Source organism: Biomphalaria glabrata, chromosome 11 (assembly GCF_947242115.1).
Source record: "Biomphalaria glabrata chromosome 11, xgBioGlab47.1, whole genome shotgun sequence".
NCBI lineage: Eukaryota > Metazoa > Mollusca > Gastropoda > Planorbidae > Biomphalaria > Biomphalaria glabrata.
The window spans coordinates 4,739,130-4,766,015 of record NC_074721.1 but is presented as its reverse complement, the minus strand read 5'-3'; the positions used below and the strand labels follow the sequence as shown (position 1 = coordinate 4,766,015).

The 26,886-nt window shown below is 35.7% G+C and overlaps 2 protein-coding genes across 2 annotated transcripts; both read right to left on the bottom strand.

Annotated features, from left to right (window-relative positions):
* Positions 1-10,139: 10,139 nt before the first annotated feature.
* Positions 10,140-17,021, bottom strand: LOC106072712 (kelch-like protein 7). The gene is made up of 2 exons (XM_056045460.1): positions 16,538-17,021; positions 10,140-14,036 (listed from the first exon to the last, which is right to left on the bottom strand). Exons 1-2 carry the CDS (start codon positions 16,557-16,559, stop codon positions 12,232-12,234), a joined length of 1,827 nt encoding a protein of 608 aa, XP_055901435.1. The 5' UTR covers positions 16,560-17,021; the 3' UTR covers positions 10,140-12,231.
* A 3,389-nt stretch (positions 17,022-20,410) lies between these two features.
* Positions 20,411-21,952, bottom strand: LOC129921804 (uncharacterized). Its single transcript, XM_056004739.1, has 2 exons — positions 21,800-21,952; positions 20,411-21,399 (listed from the first exon to the last, which is right to left on the bottom strand). Exons 1-2 carry the CDS (start codon positions 21,849-21,851, stop codon positions 20,501-20,503), a joined length of 951 nt encoding a protein of 316 aa, XP_055860714.1. The 5' UTR covers positions 21,852-21,952; the 3' UTR covers positions 20,411-20,500.
* Positions 21,953-26,886: the final 4,934 nt, after the last annotated feature.

Below are 26,886 nucleotides of genomic sequence, written 5' to 3'. Positions count from 1 at the left end.
GAATTGACTTGGTATATTACAATCAGTAACTTACATCAACTTTTTTTTTAGGTGAGAAAAGTTCAGCTGTGTTTCCTGTTGCATGTGCATTTAATGTTTTTTCATAGTTGTTTTTTTATGTGTAAATAAACTAGTTTTGTTGTTTTTTTTGTCATAAATCTTGTGTGTGCAAGACGTCACCTCTTAGTTTTATAAAATTCCTCTTGTGAAGAGGATTTTCAGGCGGATGTCTCTTTCTGTGCTATAATCATCATAGTTTTCCCATTCTAATGGGTACGGTGCCAGTGTTTGTTGTTGGATATTCTTGATTCAGGCTTCATCATCCATTTATAGTTGATTATTAAATGTTATCCTGTTAAACGAGTGTTGACCATTTATTTAAGGTTCAAAGTTCATTTATGTAACATGTACGTTGTATTTCTTGCAGTCATTTATAAATGCATTCGCCTGCCAAAAAGGGTAACCCAGTTAATTTATATCATCCCTTAGCTAAAACTTTAAAACCCATCATGATATTCCCCTCGGTCTTACAAAAGGTGTAGAGAGCTTGTGTAGAGACTAAAAAAGAACTTTTAACAACCTAACACTGGCTACATCAACTAACTAAAGCCTTATGGTGAAAAAGTAACAACCTAAAAATGGCTTCATCAACTAAAAATGGCTACATCAACTAACTAAAGCCTTATGGTGATAAAGTAACAACCTAAAAATGGCTACATCTACTAACTAAAGCCTTATGGTGATAAAGTAACAACCTAAAAATGGCTACATTTACTAACAAAAGCCTTATGATGAAGGAATGACTTACTGACCTAATCCTGTGAACTCCTTGCAGTGTAAAAAGATTATCTATATTAACCTTTTTTTTTTTGTAACAAAAATATATTAGTTTTTCTGTGCTTTTTTTTTTCAGCACAAAAGTTTTTGATACAAAAAGCAAACAAATTAAATAAAACTCTTGTATAGATTAACCATGCTTCAATATATATTTTTTTTTCTTTGAAAAAAAAATAAAACTTTGAAGATAATGTCATCATCAAGTTTCTGTTCATAAAATAAGAAAAAAAATTAAAGAAGCAGAGTGGAAATTATTAGAGCAACAATATAACTTAATATATTAAATCAACATTTAAGAAAAAAGAGATGAGCTGTATTTGCATAGATAATACTGAAAGTTGATTTTGATTGGAAACATTGTTTTACAGAAAATAATAACATGGAAGGTAGTCATCTAAACTAAAAAAAAATTTGTATTTTAATGAATAAGATGAAACATTTTTTTATATCCTGACATGTATACATTGAAAATTAAAATGACAATAATACAATTTTTAGATAGCACTTTCTTTTCTTAATCACCAATTAGTAAAAAATTAAATTTGAGATTTATATAACAATCAGTTTGATTCATATGCAAATTATACCACAGTTGTTATATTCCATTTAAAATACAAACTAGTCTACACTTTTTGGATCTATTAGTACCTTCATATCATTATAAACAAAAAAGTTATTAAAGTTTAATTAACAAGATAGTGAAATACCAATGAGCACAATGAATAACACTATCAAAACGAGAAAAAAAAATTAGGGAGAAAAGAGTTACGTTATTTATGTAAGTTTTAAAGGGAAAGTCAAATTTGTTCTTCATGAATGTAGTGAAACATGTGGGAAGTCAATTAATTGAAATATTTTTTTTACGCCATGTTGAATATCTAAATCTTGTGATATGGCCATAAAGTTTTATATAGAAGTTGACAAATGAGAAAAAAAGTTCAAAATTAAACTTTTACTTGCGACACTGACTTAGTCTTTGAAAGATGGACTTTTATAATAAACATTTTAAATAATTCAACTTATATGGAATTATTTTTACGTAAATTAGCAATGAATGAAAGAAAAGTGCTACATGTAGCCTCTGTGCTGCATTTTCATAAACCTACGAAGCTTTGCGACCCAAAACATTGAACTCAATTCAAACAAAAAACGGAGTACTTATTTTCTGTTTTCGTGGGACACTTGTCTTGGTTCTTTAAAATAATTTCTATTCACTTTTTTTTTCCCTTCAGACTTTGAAAGCTTAATCAGTTTTAAAGTTTAGTGACCATCAAATAAAAAATATTTATTATACATAAGCAGTGTATGTTTTCATAATGCTGTTAAAACCGTACATAGTCTAATGGTTAAAACATATGATATCAGTGTAACTAGAAAGTAGAATTAGTAAAGCACTTTTGGAAATGAAGATATAAATACAGACACTTTCCGAATAATGTTTCACTATTTTCGTTTTTACAATGAACTGAAAAATGTATTGATCATATGGTATTGATTTTCACGATAGACAAAATAGCGTCAAGGACTGTAAACTGAACTTCAAAATTGCAAACCAAATAAGATTTACAAATGGAATAGGCTTAAAAAACAACAACAAAACACTTGATTCTAAAGTGTACATTGTACATAGAAATCAACATGTACTTTTTTTTTTTTAACAAAGCTTATATCAACTCGTGTCTGTCTGTATGTTTGTCTCTCTGGTTATTTCTCCGACACCCGATCTCGGATCAAGCTGAAATTTCTCATGATTATTTATTTCACCTGACAATACAAGAATCAATTTAAAAAAAACCAATTAGATAATTAACTACTGGCAATAAAATATTTTTGGTATCTCAAACAATGGAAAGAAATAATACTTGAATTAAGTGGTGCTTATTAAAAACTTAATTACATAACTGATCCAAGCTCATCGATGCAAATAATACCAGCTTTGATTTTTTAAAATATTTTTTTTATTATTTTGCTTGTATTAAAACATAGCTTATGCTCTATTTTGAATACAGGATACAATAAAAAGCTTATTAAATATGACTTTTGCGCTATGCACGAAAGTCTACATTAAACTGAAGAATCTTTGTATTGTATCTTTCTTTAGGTATGTCCATCATTAGCACATTTTCCCGCATTAATCACTAATAATCTAGCAAAAAATCTAACACTTTAGATAAACCCATATATTTTTCTTTTGAAATAATCAAGGAAACTGCATTGGACATGCTACTGTGTACTACCACGTTGACAGTGTTAAAAACACCAGGTAAAGAAAATGAGATAATCCGTTCGATATTATCCATACTATTATAACATTCTCTAAACACAAACAGCTCATCCAAATAACAAACAGCGCCACGTAAGTTCCAAGTGAAATTCCAAAGAGTTGCTACACTAATGAAATCTAATGTCCGCTCCTTTGTCTACGATCAACCACAGATGTCCGGAATTTTGAAGGAAATATGTGCTCTTTTTATGACGAAAACTGGTAATACCATCTGGTTCCCCATTTATATCCTTTTCAAGAATACACTGTAATGTGTCCAGTGAATATACTTTAATTTTTGTTCCAAGGCGGTTATAAATAAATACAAAAATGTTGTCCTCATGAACAAGAGCATAAGCAAGACGTTGGTGGGAGGGTGTTGTTATGGTCAACATTCCTAGTCGTTCGTCACTTTTTAATTCACACTGTATCTTTTGATTACCAAGTCCACCAGCTATTAAAATATAATAATCATGATGGTACAGGAAAACTAAACCATCTGGCAGTATCATCTTAATTATATCTTTTTTAATCTCCCTACTCTCGTTCAAGATATCAAAGGAATGGTACCAGCTTCTTACTTGAGCTTGTTCTTCTGTTCTCTTTGATTGTAGTAAAAGTTTCGTTTTACACGCAGCTATACTTTCATAGTCTGATTCGAACTGCATTACCATTACGGATCGTTTTCTGTCAAGACTATAGAAGTAAAGTACCTTTCCACTAACAAAAGCCATAACATTGCGCATGTCATGACATTGTCTGTAATTTATAAAAACGTTACTGCAACGTTTTGGGTTCCAGTGGTAAAATAAAGCATCTTTGACTAACATAAGAGCATCCTTGTCTGACATGATCGCAGGGCTTGTTAGAAAATGTTCTAAACTCTTTACACTACATAAGTAGAGTCTAGCAGACGACAATAGAGCAGGTAAATATTTTTTTCTTTCGTGTGTCTTTTCTATTCTGCCTTTGTCATTTTCCTTTCCGTCAAGACAGCTTGATTTTTAGTATTAGAAGTTTGTTCCAAGTCTGGTATCAGAATGGATATTTTCTGAGTAGCATTAGCTTCAGTTTTTTCTTTTATTTCTGACATATTTTCTGTCTCGAAATTTACCCATTTTAATATGACGTCTATGACAACATTTTCTGACCTAACATATAGGTACGTGCTTTTAATCAATGTGTGAATGTCTTTAAATGAAAGTTCCAGAAATGTCTGTGTTGTCATAAAATGGTCGAAATGTCGAAGAATAAATGTATGAACCTTTGATATAACGGCTTGCGAATCTAAAAACTGTGAATGGTAATAGAAGGATATATAGTTATCTACATTTATATTATTATTGGATCTATAAGTTATAAAGTCTTCACATCTTTTAAGAAGGTATTTAATATCCAACATGTGAGCAGCATGCCAGACATTGAGAATATTATCAAGTGTTAATCCGTCTTCACCTTTATAAATACAGTTGAGAATGATACTAAAAGTTTCTTTCTTGATGTTTTTTAAAATCACTTTTTTCTCCAAGTTCTCTTTCATGTCACTACGTAATAATAAAGAGAAGAAACCGGAACATGAAGCTAAGAGAAATCTGTGACATTCAAACTCCATGTCTTCCACTACGACTGTAAAGTCACTGAAGTCTTCATGTGTCCAGCGCTGACCAACACAAGTATGTAGACCTATAGCAAGACGATAAATTCCAAAACCTAAATTTATTTAGCTTTAATCTTAAATATCAGGTGACCGAGCCTCGCTCGGGTGAATAATTTGTGAAGGAAGGATATATACCCGAAGTCATTTTGGGAATATTGTTGTAATTACGAAAATGAACGATCGGGTAAAGACTATCAATCCGAAGAGTTTTTTTTCGTTCTGTCAGTTCTCAATGTAAATGTACATGGCGTTTAGAATAGAAAGTCCCCCCAACAGTAGGCCTATAGAAAACCACAGCTCACGTCTTACGTTTTACATTGCTTCTTTCGCGTAAAACTATTGGGCTATTATAGGCTTGGAATAAAGTCTTTGCAGTGTAACTTCTAAAATGGTTACTTTCTGACATTTAATATTGCAATTAATATATTCATTATGGCTCTAAGACATGGACACTTTACAGAAAACAACTAAGAATTCTTGAGTGCTTTCACAAAAGATGCTTGCGCTCCATCATGGACATACGGTGGCAGGACCGCACTACAAACAGCGATGTCCTTGCCAACGCCGGTATGGACAGTATAGAGGGACTTATTATGGTCCGACAGTTGCACTGGGTAGGGCACGTATCCCGTATTGGAGACGAACGTATGCCAAAGGCAGTCTTTTTTTGGTGAGCTAAAAATGGTAAACGTAACAGAGGCACCCCACGGAAACGCTTCAAATACCAACTTAGGCGTCAACTTTCCTTGGCTGACATAGAAGAAAGCACCTGGTTGTATGCGGCCTCCGAACGAGACAGCTGGAGGTCACTTACGAAGGCCGCGGTGATACACATTTGAGACCAAAAGAAAATCTGCTGCCGAGGACAAACGCAGACGGCGAAAAGAAAATCTAAATCGACCACCTGCGGACAATGGTTATGCTGCCCTGGATGTGGCAAAATATGTAGGTCACAGCTGGGGCTGCGCAGCCACGGGAAATACTGCATTTCTCACTAATATTATGGCTTTAGTAAGAATCACCAAAGGATGCAAAATCTCTACGTTATAGTGTAAAACGTGCACCTAGTAACAAAAGTAAAATCGCGCATTTTTTCCTAAGAGACTTAAAAACATCACATTAGTATTTTAAAGAAGCGTTATTGTGAGACATCTCTGTTACTCCGACAACCTTTCAGCTTACTAAAAAAAAGATTGTCAAAATATGTTCGTCCCCCATACGGAATAAGTGCCACGCAAAGCGTGACTTTCGGATTTTAAGATTTTAAGATGTCTATGTGCGGTGATCTTTGGGCTGAGTAGGTTTTATTGGGTGACTTCTGGAACATGTTTTACTGAGGTTTACTTGTTAACCGTTGACCGCGAGCTGGATATCATCAGGGCCATCCTTAGGCCTATGCTGCCGCAGTGGGCCCTGAAGGTTCATAAGCCCCGCGCTAATTCTAGGTGTAAATTATTAAATTAAACCATTATAATTTATAATAGAGTTCCCGTGGTCTCCTTGTTTTCAAGGAGCTCCTGGAAATCTGAAACTCATAAGAAAAAGACAAAATTGTCATTTTGGGGTGTCAATCAATATGGTAAACGCCAGTCCTACGCGTGATATAAAAAAACGGCATCGTCAGCTTTCATTTAATAAAAATGTAATGCAAATACGAATTTACTTTCTAATACAAAGTTTTATTTTCACTTATTATCCTTATCCCTACCCTTACTGGTCCGCGCGCAATCCATTTCACATAGGGCCCCGCAAATATTAGGGCCGGCCCTGGTTGTGCAAGTAAGGCATAGATAAGCTGTGTTATGACAATTTCCTATGTTTTGGTATTGTACAGTAGACTTCGAAGCTTAAACACATTGCAATAATTCACCAGCAAAATAATAACAAAGTAAAAGCTACCTACAGGTGTACGGAATTAAAGTGTAAACAATTTATAAATCCTTTAAAACACAATAACTAATTATACATTAAGATATTTAATTTCATTATTTTTCTTCCATAGTTTCATAATGGATCAATGTACAATAAGATGGTGCGCAAATGTTTAATTACGCCCAATTGAATCATTAAAACTTTTTCTTGTTTGCGAAGAAATGTCTTAGTGTACTGCTGTGAGCATAGTGACGTAAGCGGTGTCAAGTTTTTTTCCCATTGACGTCATATAGAAAATTTCATTCATAAAACATTCTAGCCAAAATTAATTTTTCGATAATGAGGCATTTTCAAACCGATATAACGGTCGACCTCGAGTTTTCCCGATGTGGCCAATGAGTTGAGAATTTTTTTCTCACTATTATGCATATACCGTGAACTTTTAAAGAAAATCGTTAGAGCCGTTTTTGAAATAAATTATATATATATATATATAAATATAAATATATATACATACATACATACATACAAGAATTGCTCGCTTAAGAGTATAGGATAACTGCGGTGTGTCGATAGTGAGCAAAGGAATCTATTAAGTAGTTTATACTTCTCAAGTTTGTTCAAAACTGGTGTTCTAAATATATTTTTTATTGGCACTATTTATTAATAACACTTAAGTTATTTTTAGTAAGAATCTAATTCCCTGCTTTTGAAATATCAAGTCAAACTAAGAACACTATTATATCTATCTATCAACTTGCCTGTAGTCGACATTTCATAACTATAGGACGTATTATTAGAAAGATAAAGTTGCCATTAAGAAATACATAATATTGTTTTAAGATCTTTTTCACATTTACTGATAGTCCGTTGGTCTTCCGAAAGGTCAGATTTGATTTGAACAATAAAAAACCTAGCACTGAAGAGTAGTGTCTGTGTCTGTTTAGTAAAAGATCATGCCGGGTATGTCTGTATGATGTATAAATTACACAAAGTCCTGTTCTCCTCACGCACTCCCCTAACTGTTGTTGCAACAGAGTGCTGTGTTAATATAATAAAAAGTCTTATGGAATATTTAATAAACAAAAAGAATGTATGCCTTCGTTGATCTTTATTGATTTCTTCTGATTTTCTGTCATGAATACTTAATGATCGAAAGAAGGCCTAACCTTCTTACAAAATCAGCGGTTCTCAACCTATTCAGTCCTGCGACCGCTTTCAGTTGCCCGGTTTCCGGACAACCAACCATAAAATCATCTGTGTTTTTACTTATGTTGAAAACCGTAATCGTAATTTAAATTTCTCGTATGATTTGCCAAAGCTGTATGTTAAATCACAAAACACTCTATAGTTCTGCTTATAAATAAACGACAAATAGATGGCATTTTGACTTTATGACTTGTATTTATTGATGTTTTATACATAGGTGGCAACCTGAAAAGCATGACGAATCAAGGATCTCTGCAACTGTATCCTACATTGCTACATATTGTCAAAGAAAAAGTCAACTACTTTGAGAAGGTTGAGCTTGTTTCTGTTTCAATACACCAGGAAGTGTAGGACAGTGTCTGCACGATCAGTTCGAAAATCCTGTTTAGTAAAGATATGTTGTTGGAAAGTTAACTCATTTAAGAGACAAAGATGTCACCCAGGATAGGTTTCTGTATTTCACTTTCATAACTAAAGAGCGCTTACTACCTACTCCAGACCTCCGCATCCCTAAACGACTCTTGTATGGCCAACTAAGCGAAGGAAAGCGCTCGCAAGGTGGTCAAAGAAAGCGCTTCAGGGACATCCTCAAAGCTTCCCTGAAGGCGTTCAGCATAGAACCAGTCACCTTGGGAGACAGAGGCACATGACAGAGCATCATGGCGTCGCGCTGTGAAAACTGGCGCACAGGTTGCTGAGGAAAAAAGAACAATGCTGGCAGAAGAAAAACGCCAGAGAAGAAAAGCAAGGCAAACGACACTAGCTCCAGCTGGAATAACCTGCCCAGTGTGCGGCCGAACATTCCGGGCTCACATAGGTCTCACCAGCCACATGAGGAGGCATAAAACCCCAGTGCAAAGCACTCAGCCCACTGGATGACAAAGTGGTCATCATCGAGCCACGATGGACGAACTATATATAACCTACTCAAAGAGAGAGGATAAAAAAAAGCCCCGTGACGACTCACTTCAGTGTGAAATAGCAGAACATTGTAGCTAGTATATACTGGCTTTCTATACTCAGTCAGCTTTACATCTAAAATAATGAATGGAATTGTTGGCAAAGCTCGGGACGTTTGATATCAAAATAACGTTTTCACTTCTTTTGGCTTCATAGATTTTGATAATAGAATTTCGTTTCAAACAACGCATTGTTGTTTTTCTGTTCCTGCTTTAACCATCGAAATAAAATCATATAGTCAACAAATCCTCATTATATTTTATTTTCCTGAGATACATTTGTATGATTTCATAAATACTAAAAATATTTCCTTCAATCACAAGATGGCGTATTACCTCTTCTAAATGAGTGTGCTTTTCAGTTACACTCGTAAATCTTCACCATAGAAATAATATCTAGACTTCTGCAATTGCATACCGTCGCATTTTATCCCGCCATTTGATGGACAGTAATGTAAACTGTTACACATATTTATGCTGCGACAATTAAAATGCTTGAAAAGATTCTGATTTTATTATTTTTTTTTAAACATCTATCTTCGAATGACAATTATATACAAAATTGTAACTACCCATCAACAAATTTTGAAAAATGACAAGTGATTTGACAAAAAAACTAGGTCCTAGGCGACCCCTGGAAAATCGTGATTCGACCCCCCCCCCCAGGAGGTTCGAACCACAGGTTGAGCGCCCCAGCTTTTAATGGAAAGTCAGAGATCGCAAGGAGATCTTACTTTCGTACAAAAGAATGTCAGACAATTATTTCTTGTGTCAGTGTGGCCAGTTAACAATTATGACAAAGTTTTATTATTAAATTATGGCACTTTCTAAGAAGAAATAAGTAGATATATTATTTATATGTCCATTTACATATTAGAGACCTGGAACGCTTCCATTTGAATCTGTAAATATAACCTCTTTTAAGGTATAGAGAAGAGTTGTATCCAAGACTGAATAGTATAAATCATGACTTCTATATATAGTAACTAATACTATATAAACACGTAGCCTTAATAATAGATACATTTTTTACAAGTTGATGTTAAAAAGCAATGTTAATTATCCAAAGCATTTTTACAAAGCTTATAGCAACTCACTCTGTCCGTCTGTTGTCTGTATGGCATAAAGTTTGTACACGTTATTTCTCCAACACCCAATCTCGGATTAACTTGAAATTTTAATTATTTCTTTTACATGTCAAAACAAGAATGAATAAAAATTTTTCATTTAGTTAATGAACTATTGGTAATTAATTTTTGTGTTTGGTATTTCGAACAAGGGGAATAATTCGTATTTGAAAGTTGTGGTGGTATAAGTTGAATTAGTACCTCGGGAACTCTTTGAGCCCTGAGGGCAGCTGAAACAACTATCTTATCACCGTCTTTCCTCCCCTTTCTGCAGCTGGTCCAGTCACGTGATAGGATCATAGCGCATTGAGAAAGCTAAAAGCTAAGCAAAAACAATTGGTAAAAATATTTCAAATCAGACAGATTTATTATGAGTAGATCTGTATAACATATAATTACATAACTGATCCAAGATAACTGATTACACATGTGAATTGTATAAAAACATGAATTCATTACGCACGTGAATTGTATACAAACATGAATTAATTACATTTAGGTCTACTCATGTAAATTGATGACAAACATGAAGTTATTACACACGTGAATTATATAAAACATAAATTTATTGCACATCTTAATTGATCGCTAACATAAAGTCATTAAACACGTGAATTATATAAATCATAAATTTATCGCACACCTTAATTGATCACAAACATAAAGTCATTACACACTTTTATTGCACACCTTAATTGATCACATACATGAATTTCTCAAACACTATCTCCTAGAGAGAGAGATGTCATACCTCTCTAGAGAAAGAAGAAATTGCTATTGTTGAAGATATCAAGAAATAGACATTAACTTTTAGGTTCTCATTTCAAACTTGACACTGAGCAAAGGTCAATATTTTTTAATTGCTGACCCTCGCTATCAAGGCAAGATTTCAAAGGACAAAATCCAGAGATGGAGAATAGAACTATCGATGCAGGCCTTCAGTTTCAGTGCCTGTTACCTGCCGGGAGCTGACAACATGGCCGCCGATGCTCTAACGTAATCTAAATTTAGGTTGGGTATAGTTTCTATGAAAAGCTCATTTATTTCCTTAAGGTTTTGGTGTTTATCTATGGTTAACTATGGTTAATGTTTTCCAATTTATATCAGGTAGGTTGAAGTCACCCATAATCCAAAAAAACTGAATTTTTACTTTCTCTTTAGGCGTAGTTAACTGATTGCATAGTTCTTGCATGTACTCTAAACTAGAATTTGGTGGTCTGTAGATACCGCTCAGTGCTTATTATAAGGGATGTTGAGGTGGTGTTAATTTTACAAAATGTATGTTCCAGACCTAGATAGATTTGTAAGTCTATGGCAAAGTTTACATTTATTTATTTTTTGCTTTCAAAAACTATAACGATTTAACTAGGGTTTTCCTCATGTGGCCAACGAGCTAGTAATTCTTTTCTCAGCGATATACATTGTTAGAGCAGTTTTCGAGATCAGCGTTCACCCTCAATGATGGAATGACTTTATAGCTTGAATAGAGGTATTGTAAAAAGGAAGTATATAGGTATATAGGCTGAGGATGTAAAGGTCATCTGTTTCTGTGGTCTTCTGTCAACGAGGGTGTCATGTGGCCAGCACAACGACTAACCGCCTTAACCCCAACTATTGTCAGCTATCTATTAGAGCTGGGTGGACTCAGAACCGCCCTAAAGATACCGAAATAAAAAAAAATCCAGTTTTCACCAGGATTCGAACCCAGGAAGCCAAGCGCTTTACCACTTAGCCACAGCACCTCGTTTTGATTAGATGTTTTGATCATACTGTTCAGCAGACATCTTGTCCAACGTCAATCTCAATCAATAATCTAGCCACCGAGCGTCAATTACTAATCGATTCTACATATTCTGAGGCATATACAGTGACTTATCGTGCTATTGAAAACTTTAATTCAAAAGTCTAATCTGCTGTTCTTACTTACGTATGACTCAGATCCTTCCCTGCCGCTCGGCGCTTTGGGCAGCAAGCTGTCTTCACAAAAATCTGTCACTGGCAATGTCTGAAGACCTGTTACCTCCAGTTACATTTTCAAGTACTAGACACCGCGGAAGAGCATAACACAGGATACACTAGAAAGCTTACTACGTAGGGAAGTTCTCCGCCATGTATACAAAATCTACATTAAAGGGAAAAATCTTTATATTGTAACTTTCATTAGTTATGTTCTTCATTAGTTGAATTTCCCAGCATTAACTCTTTCTCTCCGTAATGATTTACCACATTCTGATGGAATCAACGGTTGTATCGTCGGTTAAGAGAGAAAGAGTTAATCATTAATAATGCAGCCAAAAATCTAAAACATTAGATAAACTCCTTATAGTTTTCTTTTGAAATAATCAAGAAAACTGCATTAGACATGCATTTACTTTCTACCACATTTATAGCGTTAAAAACACCAGTTAAATAAGATGAGATTATCTGTTCGTTTTCATTATAATTATAATATTCTCCAAACACAAACAGCTCATCCAAATAACAAACAGCTCCACGTAAGTTCCAAGTGAAATTCCAAAGAGTTGCTACACTAATGAAATCTATGTCCGCTCTTTTGCCTACGATCAACCACAGATGTCCGGAATTTTGAAGGAAATATGTGCTCTCTTTATGACGAAAACTGGCTATACCATCTGGTTCCCCGTCTATATTCTTTTCAAGAATGAGTTGTAATGTGTCCAAAGAATATACTTTTATTCTTGTTCCAGGGCAGTTATAAACAAACACTAAAATGTTATCTTCATGAACAAGAGCATAAGCAAGATGGTGGCGAGTGGTTGTTGCTATGGTCAACAGACCAAGTCGTTCGTTACTTTTTAATTCACACTGTACCATTTGATTACCAATATTATTAGCTATTACGATAAAATAATCATGATGGTACAGGAAAACTAAATCATTTGTCAGTTTCATTTTAATGATATTCTTTTTAATTTCTTTACAGTCGTTCAAGATATCAAAGCAGTGGTACCAGCATCTTCCTTGAGCTTGTTCTTCTGTTCTCTTTGATTGTAGTAAAAGTGTCGTTTTACAGGCAGCTATACTTTCATAGTCTGATTCTAACTGCATTACCATTATGGATTGTTTTCTGTCAAGAAGATAGAAGTAAAGCTGCTTTTCGTTAACAAAAGCCATAACATTGCGCATGTCATGACATTGTCTGTAATTTATAAGAACGTTACTAGAAAGTTTTGGATTCCGATGGTAAAATAAAGCATCTTTGACTAACTTAAGTGCATCCTTGTCTGACATGATCAATGGGTTAAAATGAAATTTCTCTAAATAATTTTCACTACATAAGCAGAGTCTAGCAGACGACAACAGTGTAGGTAAACGTGTTTCTCTTTCTCTTTGACTTTTCATTTCTGTTATGCATAAGTCGTTTTCATTTCTGAAGAGGGCAGCTTCATTTTGAGTGTCAGAACTTTTTGTCAAGTCTGGTATCATAAAGGGCATTTTTTGAGCAGCATTAGCTTCAGTTTTTTCTTTTATTTCGGAGATAGTTTCCGTCTCGAAATTTACCCATTTTAATATGGCGTCTATGACAACATTTTCTGAACTAACATATAGGTCCGTGCTTTGAATCAATGTGTGAATGTCTTCAAATGAGAGTTCCAGAAAAGTTTGTGTCGTCATAAAATGGTCGAAATGTTCAAGAATAAATGTATGAACCTTTGATATAACGGCTTGCGAATCTAAAAACTGTGAGTGGTAATAGAAGGATATATAGTTGTCTACATTTATATTGCAGGATATAAAGTCTTCACAACTTTTAAAGAGGTATGTAATATCCAACATGTGAGTAGCATGCCATACATCAAGAATATTATCAAGTGTCAGTCCGTCTTCACCTTTATAAATACAGTTGAGAATGACACTAAAAGTTTCTTTTGTAATGTTTTTTAAAGTTACTTTTTTCTCCAAGTTCTCTTTCATGGCACTACGTAATAACAAAGAGAAGAAACCGGAACATGAAGCTAAGAGAAATCGGTGACATTCAAACTCCATGTCTTCGACAACGACTGTAAAGTCACTGAAGTCTTCATGTGTCCAGCGCTGACCAAGACACGTCTGAAGACCAATAGTAAGACTGCAATCGACTTTATGTGCATCTAATTTAGAAAATAGAAAAGCATTTTATTACAAAGCTTTTTTCAAATCACTCTGGTAAAAAGTTTATACACGTGATTTCTCCCACACCTAATCTCAGAAAAATACTGAAATTTCCACAATTATTTCTTTTACCTGACAAAACAAAAATTAATAAGAAACATTAACTACTAATAATTAATTAATTTGTTCGGTATCTCGAGCAAGGAAAAAAACTACTTGACTGACAAGAAGGTATAAGTTGAATTTGTCCCCTTTATACTTTGTAGAGAGAAAAGTTTAAAACTAACAATAGATAACTATAAAACCTGCTATTTTCATAAGCCCATACCTGGCACAGTGTCAACTGTATTGGCATGAGGACACAGAGTAGGAATTATCTTCTTTCTCCCAACCCACTACTTCCCAACTGGTCCAGATAAGAGAAAGCTAAAAGAATGAAATTTCGCTAAACGAAAACAATTGGTAAAAATATTGTAATCACAAAGATGTATTGTTGTTAGTCTAGATCCATTGTTGTTAGCTAATATCTTTTCTGACTTCACTTCTATTTCATAAATTGCTCCACATTAGCCACAGAACATTACAATTAACAATACACTAGATAAAGACTTTTACTGTTGCAAATGACACATTTATTTATAACTGGGATGGGAAATCCTTCTAGTCTTCATAAACGTCGCTATTTATCTAACTATCATCTATATTATCGCCATGTTGTTCTTCTTGTTCGCCTAAGTCTAATACGTTATTCGTCTGTCTTACTACGTCACTACTTTTACCGTCGCTAAAAACAGTACACAATATATTTGTCTAACAAAGCTAACCTACTCTCTAAACTAGTACATATCATTATTACACTTTTTTTTTCCATGACTGATCCAATGATATAACTACACTCAATATAAGCTTTGTTGTTTTGTTGTTATTGTTTTTTTTGTACGAAAAAGTGTTTTTTTTTTAATTTTTTAGTTCTATTTACTTTGAGAAGTTATATCAAATAATAAACTTACATTTATACCCCGAGTGAGCATTTACAAGAAAAACGTTACTTATATCATACAATTTAAATTAAGTCGAGATGATGTCTGATGTCTGAATATCTACGTTCTTAATGTCGGTTGCATAGATTTCTTTAATCTTAATTCTTGAAGCCTGAAATGATTTAGCCTTAAATTCCGAAGGATTTATTTATTTATCGTGTTAGACCAGGGGGTGGGCTACCTTTTTGTATCGAGGGCCGCATTTTTTAAAATTTGGGAGTGGCGGGCCGCATATGTATATACAACTTAGAAAGATACTCTAACTTACTGTGTAGAATGTCTTTTAATTCGTATTAACACTGTATTATTTTCAAGTTTCTTTTTTTTCCACACTCCACGTAAAGGAAATACAACAAGAGTTAGCAAATTTTGAAACCCATTTTACGATTTTTGTTTTAAATTGCTGATGTCATTTTATATTACAATATTCCCACAAATATACAGTTGTTCTTAATGTGCAGTATTTTACTTTTTACACTCGTACATAATGTTCCGGAACTGTGGAACTAGCTTATTAGTTGTTACCCTTGTGACTGCTGTCAAATTAGAGTCAGTCAAAAACGACCAGTAATTATAATTGTTTAGTTTAGGAACGCACTGTGAACGTACATTTAATGATGACGACATAGACGTTGGGTGGTTAGAGATTAGTGTAGACTTTTAGATCGGTTATTGCTAGGCTCTCAGAGGGATACCATCGTTGTAGTGACTGACTCGACTGTGGCCCATTCTGCATTAAAGATTTGTTTTTCTGTTTCGTTACTTTTCATTCATTGTAACGTGATGTATATGTTAGGACTCGCATCTGTAATACACCTTACAAGGTACTCACGCCTTACAAGGTACTCACACCTTACAAGCTACTCACACCTAACAAGGTACTCACACCTTACAAGGTACTCACACCTTACAAGCTACTCAATCCTTACAAGGTACTCACACCTTACAAGGTACTCACACCTTACAAGGTACTCACACCTTACAAGGTACTCACACCTTACAAGGTACTCACACCTTACAAGGTACTCACACCTTACAAGGTACTCACACCTTACAAGGTACTCACACCTTACAAGGTACTCACACCTTACAAGGTACTCACACCTTACAAGGTACTCACACCTTACAAGGTACTCACACCTTACAAGGTACTCACACCTTACAAGGTACTCACGCATCTAGAACTATCAAGCTATTTAGAAATACTTGAAATACTACTTAGACACATGCAGCCGTTACAATCGATAATGTCGAGTGTAAAAACTATGAACCAACGAATCAATAAAGCTGTTTATATTTCTTAAACTTCCACTAAAACTGGCGTTTTAATTAATTTTTTTATTAACACTATTCATTAATAACACCTAAGTCAGGCTAAGTTATTTTTTATTAAGAATTGGATTTAATCTATTTAAAACATGAAGTCAAACTAAGGAAACAAAATCTATAAATAAACTTACCTGTGGTCTCCATTTCACACATGGAAGCTCTAATGTTGGAGAAATACAGGTTCGATTAACCAATACAAAACACTGATGTATGATCTAGAGCTATACAAGGTAATTTTCATCTTCCGAACAAGTTAAGCGCTGCCGCCGCAATATTTACGTTAGAATTTTTATAGCTCCGGAAAGGTTAGTCCTAGGAAAAAACTTGTCTAGCCCGCTCACTCTGCTCAGTGACTGTGACCTAATTTGGTACCTGATCGATCAATCATTGTCCCTCCCTCTACATTTTTTTTTCGGATACTGTGCTGATGATTCCACGCCTAGGAACGGCCTGGTTTATCAATAATTAGGGCACAAAGGAGAGAAAGAATGAGTGAGAGGAAGAGCCGGGTTATGGGCCTATCACTCTATTTCTTTGCTTTTTTGCTTTAGTGTTAGTGGCCTATCACTATCACTTTAGATCAGGGGTTCTCAACCTGTGGGTCGCGACCCTCTTGGGGGTCGATTGACGATTTGCCAGGGGTCGCCTAAGACCATCGAAAATATGGATTGTTATTGTCTATTATTCTATTGCTGTGTGGGTGGGGGTCGCGACAAAGTGGGGGATTAGAATAAGGGGTCGCCGAACAAAAAAGGTTGAGAACCGCTGCTTTAGATTGTCTTTACATTTGTAGAGTATTAGTGATGTGTGGCAAAATAGTAATAAAATAGTGTAAAAAAAATGTAGATCTGGCGCCGCCTCATAAGTATATCATAGCTCAATGTTCATTAAAATAGCGTCATTGAAAGTAATAAACGAATATTAGTGAACACCCCCTATTTACACAAAGGTTAAGACATGTATGTGTTTAATGGCCTATTTAGAACAATTTTAGATAGGTTTTTGTTTAGCTGGTACCTAAATTTTTTTAAAAAAATCTCCTTCACCCCGGACCTACCCCCCCCCCCTTTTGTCCTAGAAGAAAAAAAAATGGCATCGTCCTACCAGTGCTCTTTGAACCCGTGTAGAACCCTTGTTTTTCAGAGTAAACGAAACTAAATGTGTCTCAACTATAAAGAAATGGAGTATAAACAAAAACAATAGCTATCAAAATCAAGGCTCTTTTTAACAAAGATTGTGGGGTGTTCGCTAATATCAGAAAATAGGGGGTATTCGTTAGACGAAAATTACTATAGATCTAGTTCTACATTTATTGGTAACCAGTTAATCTTCCGAGAAATATCTCTTTTAGTTTCGATTTTAAAAAAAAGCAAACTAGAGTAGTAGCTCTTTAGTAAAAATAAAAATGTATGCCTTTAGCACGCTTTGTTGATCTTCCTTGATTTCTTCTGATGTTTCTGTTCCTTAACTCTTTCTCTCCGGCTCTCCGTAATTACTTTTCCACGTTTCGAAGGAATTCTTCATTTGCTCATTACTATTTCACTCCTCTGTTATGATAAGCTTCAATTGCTTTGTTGTTTGTAATCAGAAAATGTTGTATTTGGTATAGAATTAAAGGGAAATGCATGCTCTTTTTTATACAACACAATGTCAAGTTTATAAAATTAAACATCAATTTATTTTAATGAGGTCAAAAATCAACGATGTTATCGTCGATTAGGAGAGAAAGAGTTAACTAGTCAAGGATCTCAAGAAGAATTAACTTTCTTTCAAAAAGAGCAAAAAAAGTAAAGTTTGCACCTCAGCTAATGGAAATTGTTAACTGCAGTTTTGCTTAGGTTTTATTGAAAGGGAGTTTAACCACTGTTAGGCGCTTCCGCCGTGTCATATGTAAATTAACTAAACGGAGGTAACTCTCAACGAAATCCATTAACACCGGCGAAAGGCCGAACAATTAATATATGTTAGTCGACGTTGATAATAAATGTCTTAACTCTCTACATTCGTAAAAAAGCTTCCTATCTCTAATTCGTCCTAAAAGTAGTCTGTTTACATCGGCTGATATTTCGCTATCTACTCCTAAAAACTAGTCTTGTTTTTCTAGTCACGTCATTGTCTCTTAAGTCAAAACTTTCCCTATTTCCGAAACAAATATTTAATTCCTAATCGTATCGTGCCATAACGTCATAATTCACCCTTCCTGCTTTGGTTTAGCTTATAACATTTGATAACAGTGACTATGTTTTAGTATTTTAATGGAGGGAATGGAGGTTGCAAAGGAGGTGGGGGGGGGGGTGTTAAACTCAAAACCCCATACATTGGAAACTGTAACTGCAAGTGGGTAACTACCTCCCTACCCCCGCACCCCTTTGCTACTCTTGGAACTTGCATTGATCTTCTATTGGAGGAGGAATTCAAACTTATAAGCTCACTTGACTACGCTGGAGGCATGACGGAGTTGAACCTCGAAATCTTCTCTTGTTGACACTCGGTTTGATTGAACAGGTGTAGGCGTATCTTATATCTTAATATCTTATATTATCTTAGAAAATACAGACGTTACTTTCAAACAAGAAGATGATTACGTTCTACGCGTCATGCATCTAGTCATGCATGTTAACCAATGACTTAAATTCTGCCAAGTCATTAGTTTTTCTGGTTGGCTCAGGACACCCTTTCTAATAGCATTAGGGAAGAAGGAGTATTTGTACAAATTTGTCCAAGCATATGGAACGAGGAAAGTTTCTTTATCTTTGTGTCTTTCAGAGTATTTTATTAGGTTTGTTTTTGTATTTGAAGATTATGGGCTTATCACAGCCTCCTTATTATGACAGATAAGTGATGTTTGATCGCTTAAACATTCTTGTGAGTCGCATGAAATACTTATGAGCTCTAGTGAGGAAGTCAGATGCATTAGACAGTTGGTACTTGAGCTCGGTAGAGTTGTACATGTTTCAATTTGTAATTAAGGCTTTGGTTAGTCCAGATGGAGAGCGGACTTGTTTTATATTCATTAGATTCACTGTAACATTCACTAATGGAATATTTTTCATGATATGGAGTGTACTTATGTACAATGTTTTTCTACCAGCAGCTTATAACTGGAATGATCTATATTAAGTTAGCTTTTTGTCATGTAATAAATATTTATTACTAACTCATATGTTTCATATGGTATATGGAAACGACATATTTGGCAGATGGCATGGGCGTAGTGAAGGGTTCCGGGGTTCAACCCCACCCGCAAAAAGGATTGAAATAAACTTATACTTCATTTAAAATCTAGATATGACTTTTATTAACATTTATGCGTCAATGAAAATACATTTAAAAAACAATTGAATCATCGATAATTTAAACAAGAAATAAGTCACTCAAAAAAAAGCACGTCTTTTTGTCACTCATCTCTCACTTTCACTGCCCTAATTATGAGCTCAACTATATTAGACCACCTAGTGATTTCATCAGAATCTATTCAGCCTAGACAATCTAATCATCTGCCCATATTCTTTAACAACCCTCTCAATAACAAACTAAACCAATACTTCAGTTTTTGCGGGTGGGGTTGAACCCCGGAACCCTTCACTACGCCCATGCCATCTGCCAAATATGTCGTTTCCAATAATTAATTTCTTATCTTGTATTTGATGGTATGGGGGCGTGGTGACAGTGATTAAGCGCTTGGCTTCCAGACCTTGGGTCCTTGGTTCGAATCTCGGCGAAGACTAGGATTTGGAATTGCGGGATTTTCTGGGCGCGCCTGAGCTCACCCAACATTAATGGTTACCTGACTTTAGTCAGGAAAAGTGAAGCGGTCATTGTGCTGGCCAAATGACAACCTGCTCGTTAACCGTTGGCCAAAGAAACAGATGGCATTAACATCATCTGCCCCATAGATAGCAAGATAGAAAACGGAGACTTTAATTTTATTAGATGGCATTCACTAGGAATTATTTTTTTTTGACATTGTTTTTTGGTTTTCGCAATGAATAGTAACTCTGTGACACTAGTGAACATCTTTATTATAAGGTTTACTATCAACAACAACTAAAAAGAATATTTAAATAATGTAAAATATATTTAGGTTTACAATTCTAATTATCAATCGCCAACCAGTTGAATGTAGCGGAGGTGTAAGAATTAGTAGAGCATGAATACCTAAAACTGGTTGTTGTTACACTGTCGATCGTAACTTGAACCGATGTGCCGTAGTTCCCATTTGCTGAGATGCTTGTCAAAGAAGTAAAGACAATCGGAGTTTTGCTGTAGCTATGCTGAAAATTTATAACGCCGGACCTACAAGACTCAGATCCTCTTTGTATATTTTGAGACTTGATCTCCTCAAAACGTTTCTCGTGGTTTGAAATATATTTTACCAAGTCAGAGATGGATGGCTCCCGCGAGATGACTGTTAGAGTAGATCTCAAATTGACGGGGTGGTTCTCATGATTTAGGGCAAAGATTTCGCAAGTGTACTCACCAGACTCTTCGTCGTCCGGGTAATTAAAAGTGACTTCCAAGAAACCTTTCTCCCGGTGGTTAGTTGATTCGCTCGTGCTGCCATTAAGAGAGACAGAACCTTTAAACATGGCCCCAGCTGTAGCTGATTCAAATGGCGTGACATCAGCAAGCGGGTCAAACTGGTTCGTGAACTTATTCAATTTGCTAATAATGATAGACATAACATGGGTCACGTCAGCTTCGGTCTGAAAGGTGGAAGCCGTGGTTGTTGGGTTTGAGGTTTGGACAGTAGATTCTGTTGATGTATCCTGGAAGAACCATGGGTTTGTGGTAATAGCGTTTCTTGTGGTCGTTGTTTCTGGTGGTTGTGTAGTTCTATGTGTTGTAGGTCGCCCATTGGCTGTTGTTGTTGTATGCCAGTAACTCGAGGTCGCTGAACTGAACTCTTGTGCAGAACATCGAAGTGTCAGATTTTTGGTAAGTACTGGGTTGATGATAAAAGGAGTGGCTTGAAAGTTTATTTGAGAGGCATCTGAAAAACAAAAGGAATATGTTCCAACGAAAGTTAAACGAAAAACAAATGGGATGAATACTTAAACCGCATTCAACGAGACTCGGTGACCTGGTACTTTATATATATCAGCAATCAGTTAAAACCTACTTTGCCTAAAAAAAAGCCCCAGACCATTTTTACGGAGTTTAAACTCCAAGGGTTGTTCAACCAAATCATGAGATCGTAATTTAAGACTTTAAAATGACAATCCATGGATAATCTAACTAATATTGTAATTATAAAGTAGAGTAGCTTTACTTTACTAATCAAACATTTGTATTTGTACAATTTGACTATAACTATGATGTCAAAACGTTTATTCAAGTTTAAAATTTCGAAGCATTTGAAGAAATCGATTTTCAATATTAAATTTACATACCAAGAAGACACACAAAGTAGAAAAGGAAATTTAAAGCAATTATATTTCTCATTGTGATGTCTCTAAGACGTCCAATATAGAGCAAAAAATGGTCCTTTTTTTTCCCAATCCAATCGCATTAGCTTAGCCACTTATATAGGCAATGCTTGTGGTTTTGGTTTCGTTTTAACAAGTCAAAACTTTAAAAAGAAAAACCAAACGATAAGACGAAACAAATACGTTTAGAAATACTCAAAAGATAATAGAAGTGTTCTTCAGCTTGGCTTAGAGTGCACATTGCAGTAGAACTGTTATGATAAAAAAAAATATTTTTCAAGCTGTTCACCCCTTTTCAAACTAATAAAAGATAAGATATTACTTGACTTATAGATTGAAGAAAAAGGTACACCACGCATTTCGTTATTGTAAGTTAAGTTTACAGTGACAAGACTTAGTGACATTAAATAGGTCAACCTTTTTGATGACCTTATTTGTACTACAACACAACCAAGTCACGACCTGTCATTAAATTAACTCTTTCACACTAAACTGATTTCTATTAATGTATGATTCAGTTGTGTATTTAAAAAAAAAATAGGAAAGATGTTACATTTAGCGAAATAAGTATTTCGTGCAGAGCTGCCATCCTATAGATTTTTTTCAGCTTTCTTTATATTAGCTCGATCAATATTCAACTGAATTACAGTTGGCATTCATTACACCTATTAATGAAAAGTAACATTTTAAAAAAATTGCTGTTTTGATTCCTCCTTTTAGAAAGCAGAGCGATTACTTCGTTGTTGATAATTAATAAATGATAGAGAGAATAAATAAATAAGAAATTAGAGACAGGGTTACTGCGATCGCACCCCATGATGACCTGCTAACTATTATAAAAAAGTCGCAAGCTTAAAATCTATGGCCATATTACAAGATCTACGGGGCTCGCAAAGACCTTGCTTCAGGGAACAGTACTAGGAAAAAGAAGAAGAGGCAGACAGAGAAAGCGATGGGAGGACAACATAAAAAAATGTTGTGGGGCCTATCATTGAAAGAGGTTTTTAGACAAGGCAAAAGACTTGGAGGAATGGAGAAAGACGGTCGACAAATCTTGCTTGATGCTCCAGCGGTCCAACAGACTAAGGGATAGGTAAAGGTAAAAAATTTAAAACATTGCAACATTTTTTACCCCGCCCCAATTCCATTTTCAACCGAAATCCTGGTTCGACTCATACATATAGTGACTCGAAGTATAGACAATTTCAGTTTGGTGATAAAGGCTAAACTTCAGGATCTAGTAGGAAATAGAGTATAGACAGACAGACACACAGACAGAGTTGATATTAGCGTTGTAAAAAAACACGATCTAACACCTTGTCAGCCAAATTTTAAACAAAGTTGGTGGGGGGTATAAATGTTTCATTATTTAAACTATCATTCATTAGTTATTAAGAGTATAGTATTCACTCTTACTAAAAGTTACCAGTTTCATATTTGTCGATTTCAAAACGGTTGATTGCTTCCAAAAGTCAGATCCAAGTTTGAAGTGTATGTGTTAACCGTGTACATTTGTTTATGAAACTACTAAGCACTCCTTTTCCACTCTACATTTTTTGAACTAAATTTGTAGTCATTTAATGTCATGCTGTATGGTGTTACTTTGTATCGTTTTGCCTGTATGGTGTTACTTTTTATGGTGTCACTTTGTATGGTGTTGCCTGTATGGTGTTACTTTGTATGGTATTACTTTGTATGGTGTTACTTTTTATGGTGTCACTTTGTATGGTGTTGCCTGTATGGTGTCACTTTGTATGGTGTTACTTTGTATGGTGTTGCCTATATGGTGTTGCCTGTATGGTGTTACTTTGTATGGTGTCACTTTGTATAGTGTTACTTTGTATGGTGTTGCCTGTATGGTGTTGCCTGTATGGTGTTACTTTGTATGGTGTTACTTTGTATGGTGTTGCCTGTATGGTGTTGCCTGTATGGTGTTACTTTGTATGGTGTTACTTTTTATGGTGTCACTTTGTATTGTGTTGCCTTTATGGTGTTACTTTGTATGGTGTTGCCTGTATGGTGTTGCCTGTATGGTGTTACTTTGTATGGTGTTGCCTGTATGGTGTCACTTTGTATGGTGTTGCCTGTATGGTGTTGCCTGTATGGTGTTACTTTGTATGGTGTTGCCTGTATGGTGTTGCCTGTATGGTGTTGCCTGTATGGTGTCACTTTGTATGGTGTTGCCTGTATGGTGTTGCCTGTATGGTGTTACTTCGTATGGTGTTGCCTGTATGGTGTCGCCTGTATGGTGTTACTTTGTATGGTGTTGCCTGTATGGTGTTGCCTGTATGGTGTTACTTTGTATGGTGCTACTTTGTATGGTGTTGCCTGTATGGTGTTACTTTGTATGGTGTTACTTTGTATGGTGTTGCCTGTATGTTGTTGCCTGTATGGTGTTACTTTGTATGGTGTTACTTTGTATGGTGTTGCCTGTATGGTGTTACTTTGTATGGTGTTGCCTGTATGGTGTTACTTTGTATGGTGTTACTTTGTATGGTGTTGCCTGTATGGTGTTACTTTGTATGGTGTTACCTGTATGGTGTTACCTGTATGGTGTTACTTTGTATGGTGTTGCCTGTATGGTGTTACTTTGTATGGTGTTGCCTGTATGGTATTGCCTGTATGGTGTTACTTTGTATGGTGTTGCCTGTATGGTGTTTCCTGTATGGTGTTACTTTGTATGGTGTTACTTTTTATGGTGTCACTTTGTATGGTATTGCCTGTATGGTGTTACTTTGTATGGTGTTGCCTGTATGGTGTTGCCTGTATGTTGTTACTTTGTATGGTGTTGCCTGTATGGTGTTGCCTGTATGGTGTTACTTTGTATGGTGTTACTTTGTATGGTGTTGCCTGTATGGTGTTGCCTGTATGGTGTTGCCTGTATGGTGTTACTTTGTATGGTGTTGCCTGTATGGTGTTGCCTGTATGGTGTTACTTTGTATGGTGTTACTTTGTATGGTGTTACTTTGTATGGTGTTGCCTGTATGGTGTTGCCTGTATGGTGTTGCCTGTATGGTGTTACTTTGTATGGTGTTGCCTGTATGGTGTTGCCTGTATGGTGTCACTTTGTATGGTGTTGCCTGTATGGTGTTGCCTGTATGGTGTTACTTTGTATGGTGTTGCCTGTATGGTGTTGCCTGTATGGTGTTACTTTGTATGGTGTTACTTTGTATGGTGTTACTTTGTATGGTGTTGCCTGTATGGTGTTACTTTTTATGGTGTCACTTTGTATGGTGTTGCCTGTATGGTGTTACTTTGTATGGTGTTACTTTGTATGGTGTTGCCTGTATGGTGTTACTTTGTATGGTGTTACTTTGTATGGTGTTGCCTGTAAGTTGTTGCCTGTATGGTGTTACTTTGTATGGTGTTGCCTGTATGGTGTTGCCTGTATGGTGTTACTTTGTATGGTGTTGCCTGTATGGTGTTACTTTGTATGGTGTTACTTTGTATGGTGTTGCCTGTATGGTGTTGCCTGTATGGTGTTACTTTGTATGGTGTTACCTGTATGGTGTTGCCTGTATGGTGTTGCCTGTATGGTGTTACTTTGTATGGTGTTGCCTGTATGGTGTTGCCTGTATGGTGTTACTTTGTATGGTGTTGCCTGTATGGTGTTACTTTGTATGGTGTTACTTTGTATGGTGTTGCCTGTATGGTGTTGCCTGTATGGTGTTACTTTGTATGGTGTTGCCTGTATGGTGTCACTTTGTATGGTGTTACTTTGTATGGTGTTACTTTGTATGGTGTTACTTTGTATGGTGTTACTTTGTATGGTGTTGCCTGTATGGTGTTACTTTGTATGGTGTTACTTTGTATGGTGTTACTTTGTATGGTGTCACTTTGTATGGTGTTGCCTGTATGGTGTTGCCTGTATGGTGTTACTTTGTATGGTGTTGCCTGTATGGTGTCACTTTGTATGGTGTTGCCTGTATGGTGTTGCCTGTATGGTGTCACTTTGTATGGTGTTGCCTGTATGGTGTCACTTTGTATGGTGTCACTTTGTATGGTGTTGCCTATATGGTGTCACTTTGTATGGTGTTGCCTGTATGGTGTTGCCTGTATGGTGTTGCCTGTATGGTGTCACTTTGTATGGTGTTGCCTGTATGGTGTCACTTTGTATGGTGTTGCCTGTATGGTGTCACTTTGTATGGTGTTGCCTGTATGGTGTTGCCTGTATGGTGTTGCCTGTATGGTGTTGCTTTGTATGGTGTTGCCTGTATGGTGTTACTTTGTATGGTGTTGCCTGTATGAAGTTGCCTGTTTGGTGTTGCCTGTATGGTGTTGCCTGTATGGTGTTGCCTGTATGGTGTTGCCTGTATGGTGTTACTTTGTATGGTGTTGCCTGTATGGTGTCACTTTGTATGGTGTTACTTTGTATGGTGTTACTTTGTATGGTGTTACTTTGTATGGTGTTGCCTGTATGGTGTTACTTTGTATGGTGTTACTTTGTATGGTGTTACTTTGTATGGTGTTACTTTGTATGGTGTTGCCTGTATGGTGTTGCCTGTATGGTGTTACTTTGTATGGTGTTGCCTGTATGGTGTCACTTTGTATGGTGTTGCCTGTATGGTGTCACTTTGTATGGTGTTGCCTGTATGGTGTTGCCTGTATGGTGTTGCCTGTATGGTGTTGCCTGTATGGTGTTACTTTGTATGGTGTTACTTTGTATGGTGTTACTTTGTATGGTATTACTTTGAATGGTGTTGCCTGAATGGTGTTGCCTGTATGGCGTTACTTTGTATGGTATTACTTTGTATGGTGTTACTTTGTATGGTGTTACTTTGTATGGTATTACTTTGAATGGTGTTGCCTGAATGGTGTTGCCTGAATGGTGTTACTTTGTATGGTATTACTTTGTATGGTGTTACTTGTATGGTGTTTTCCCTACTGTATTGCCTGTTGGCTAGTAAGCAATAAGTAAAATTAGCAAAGTATTGTCTTTTGTGAGCTATTATGTTTAGGTCTTAGTTAAACACCCATTACCCAACGTTTTGTTCACTTACATTTTGCTAACGACATTCCTTGACATTTGTTCCTCTCCCATACGCAGCTAA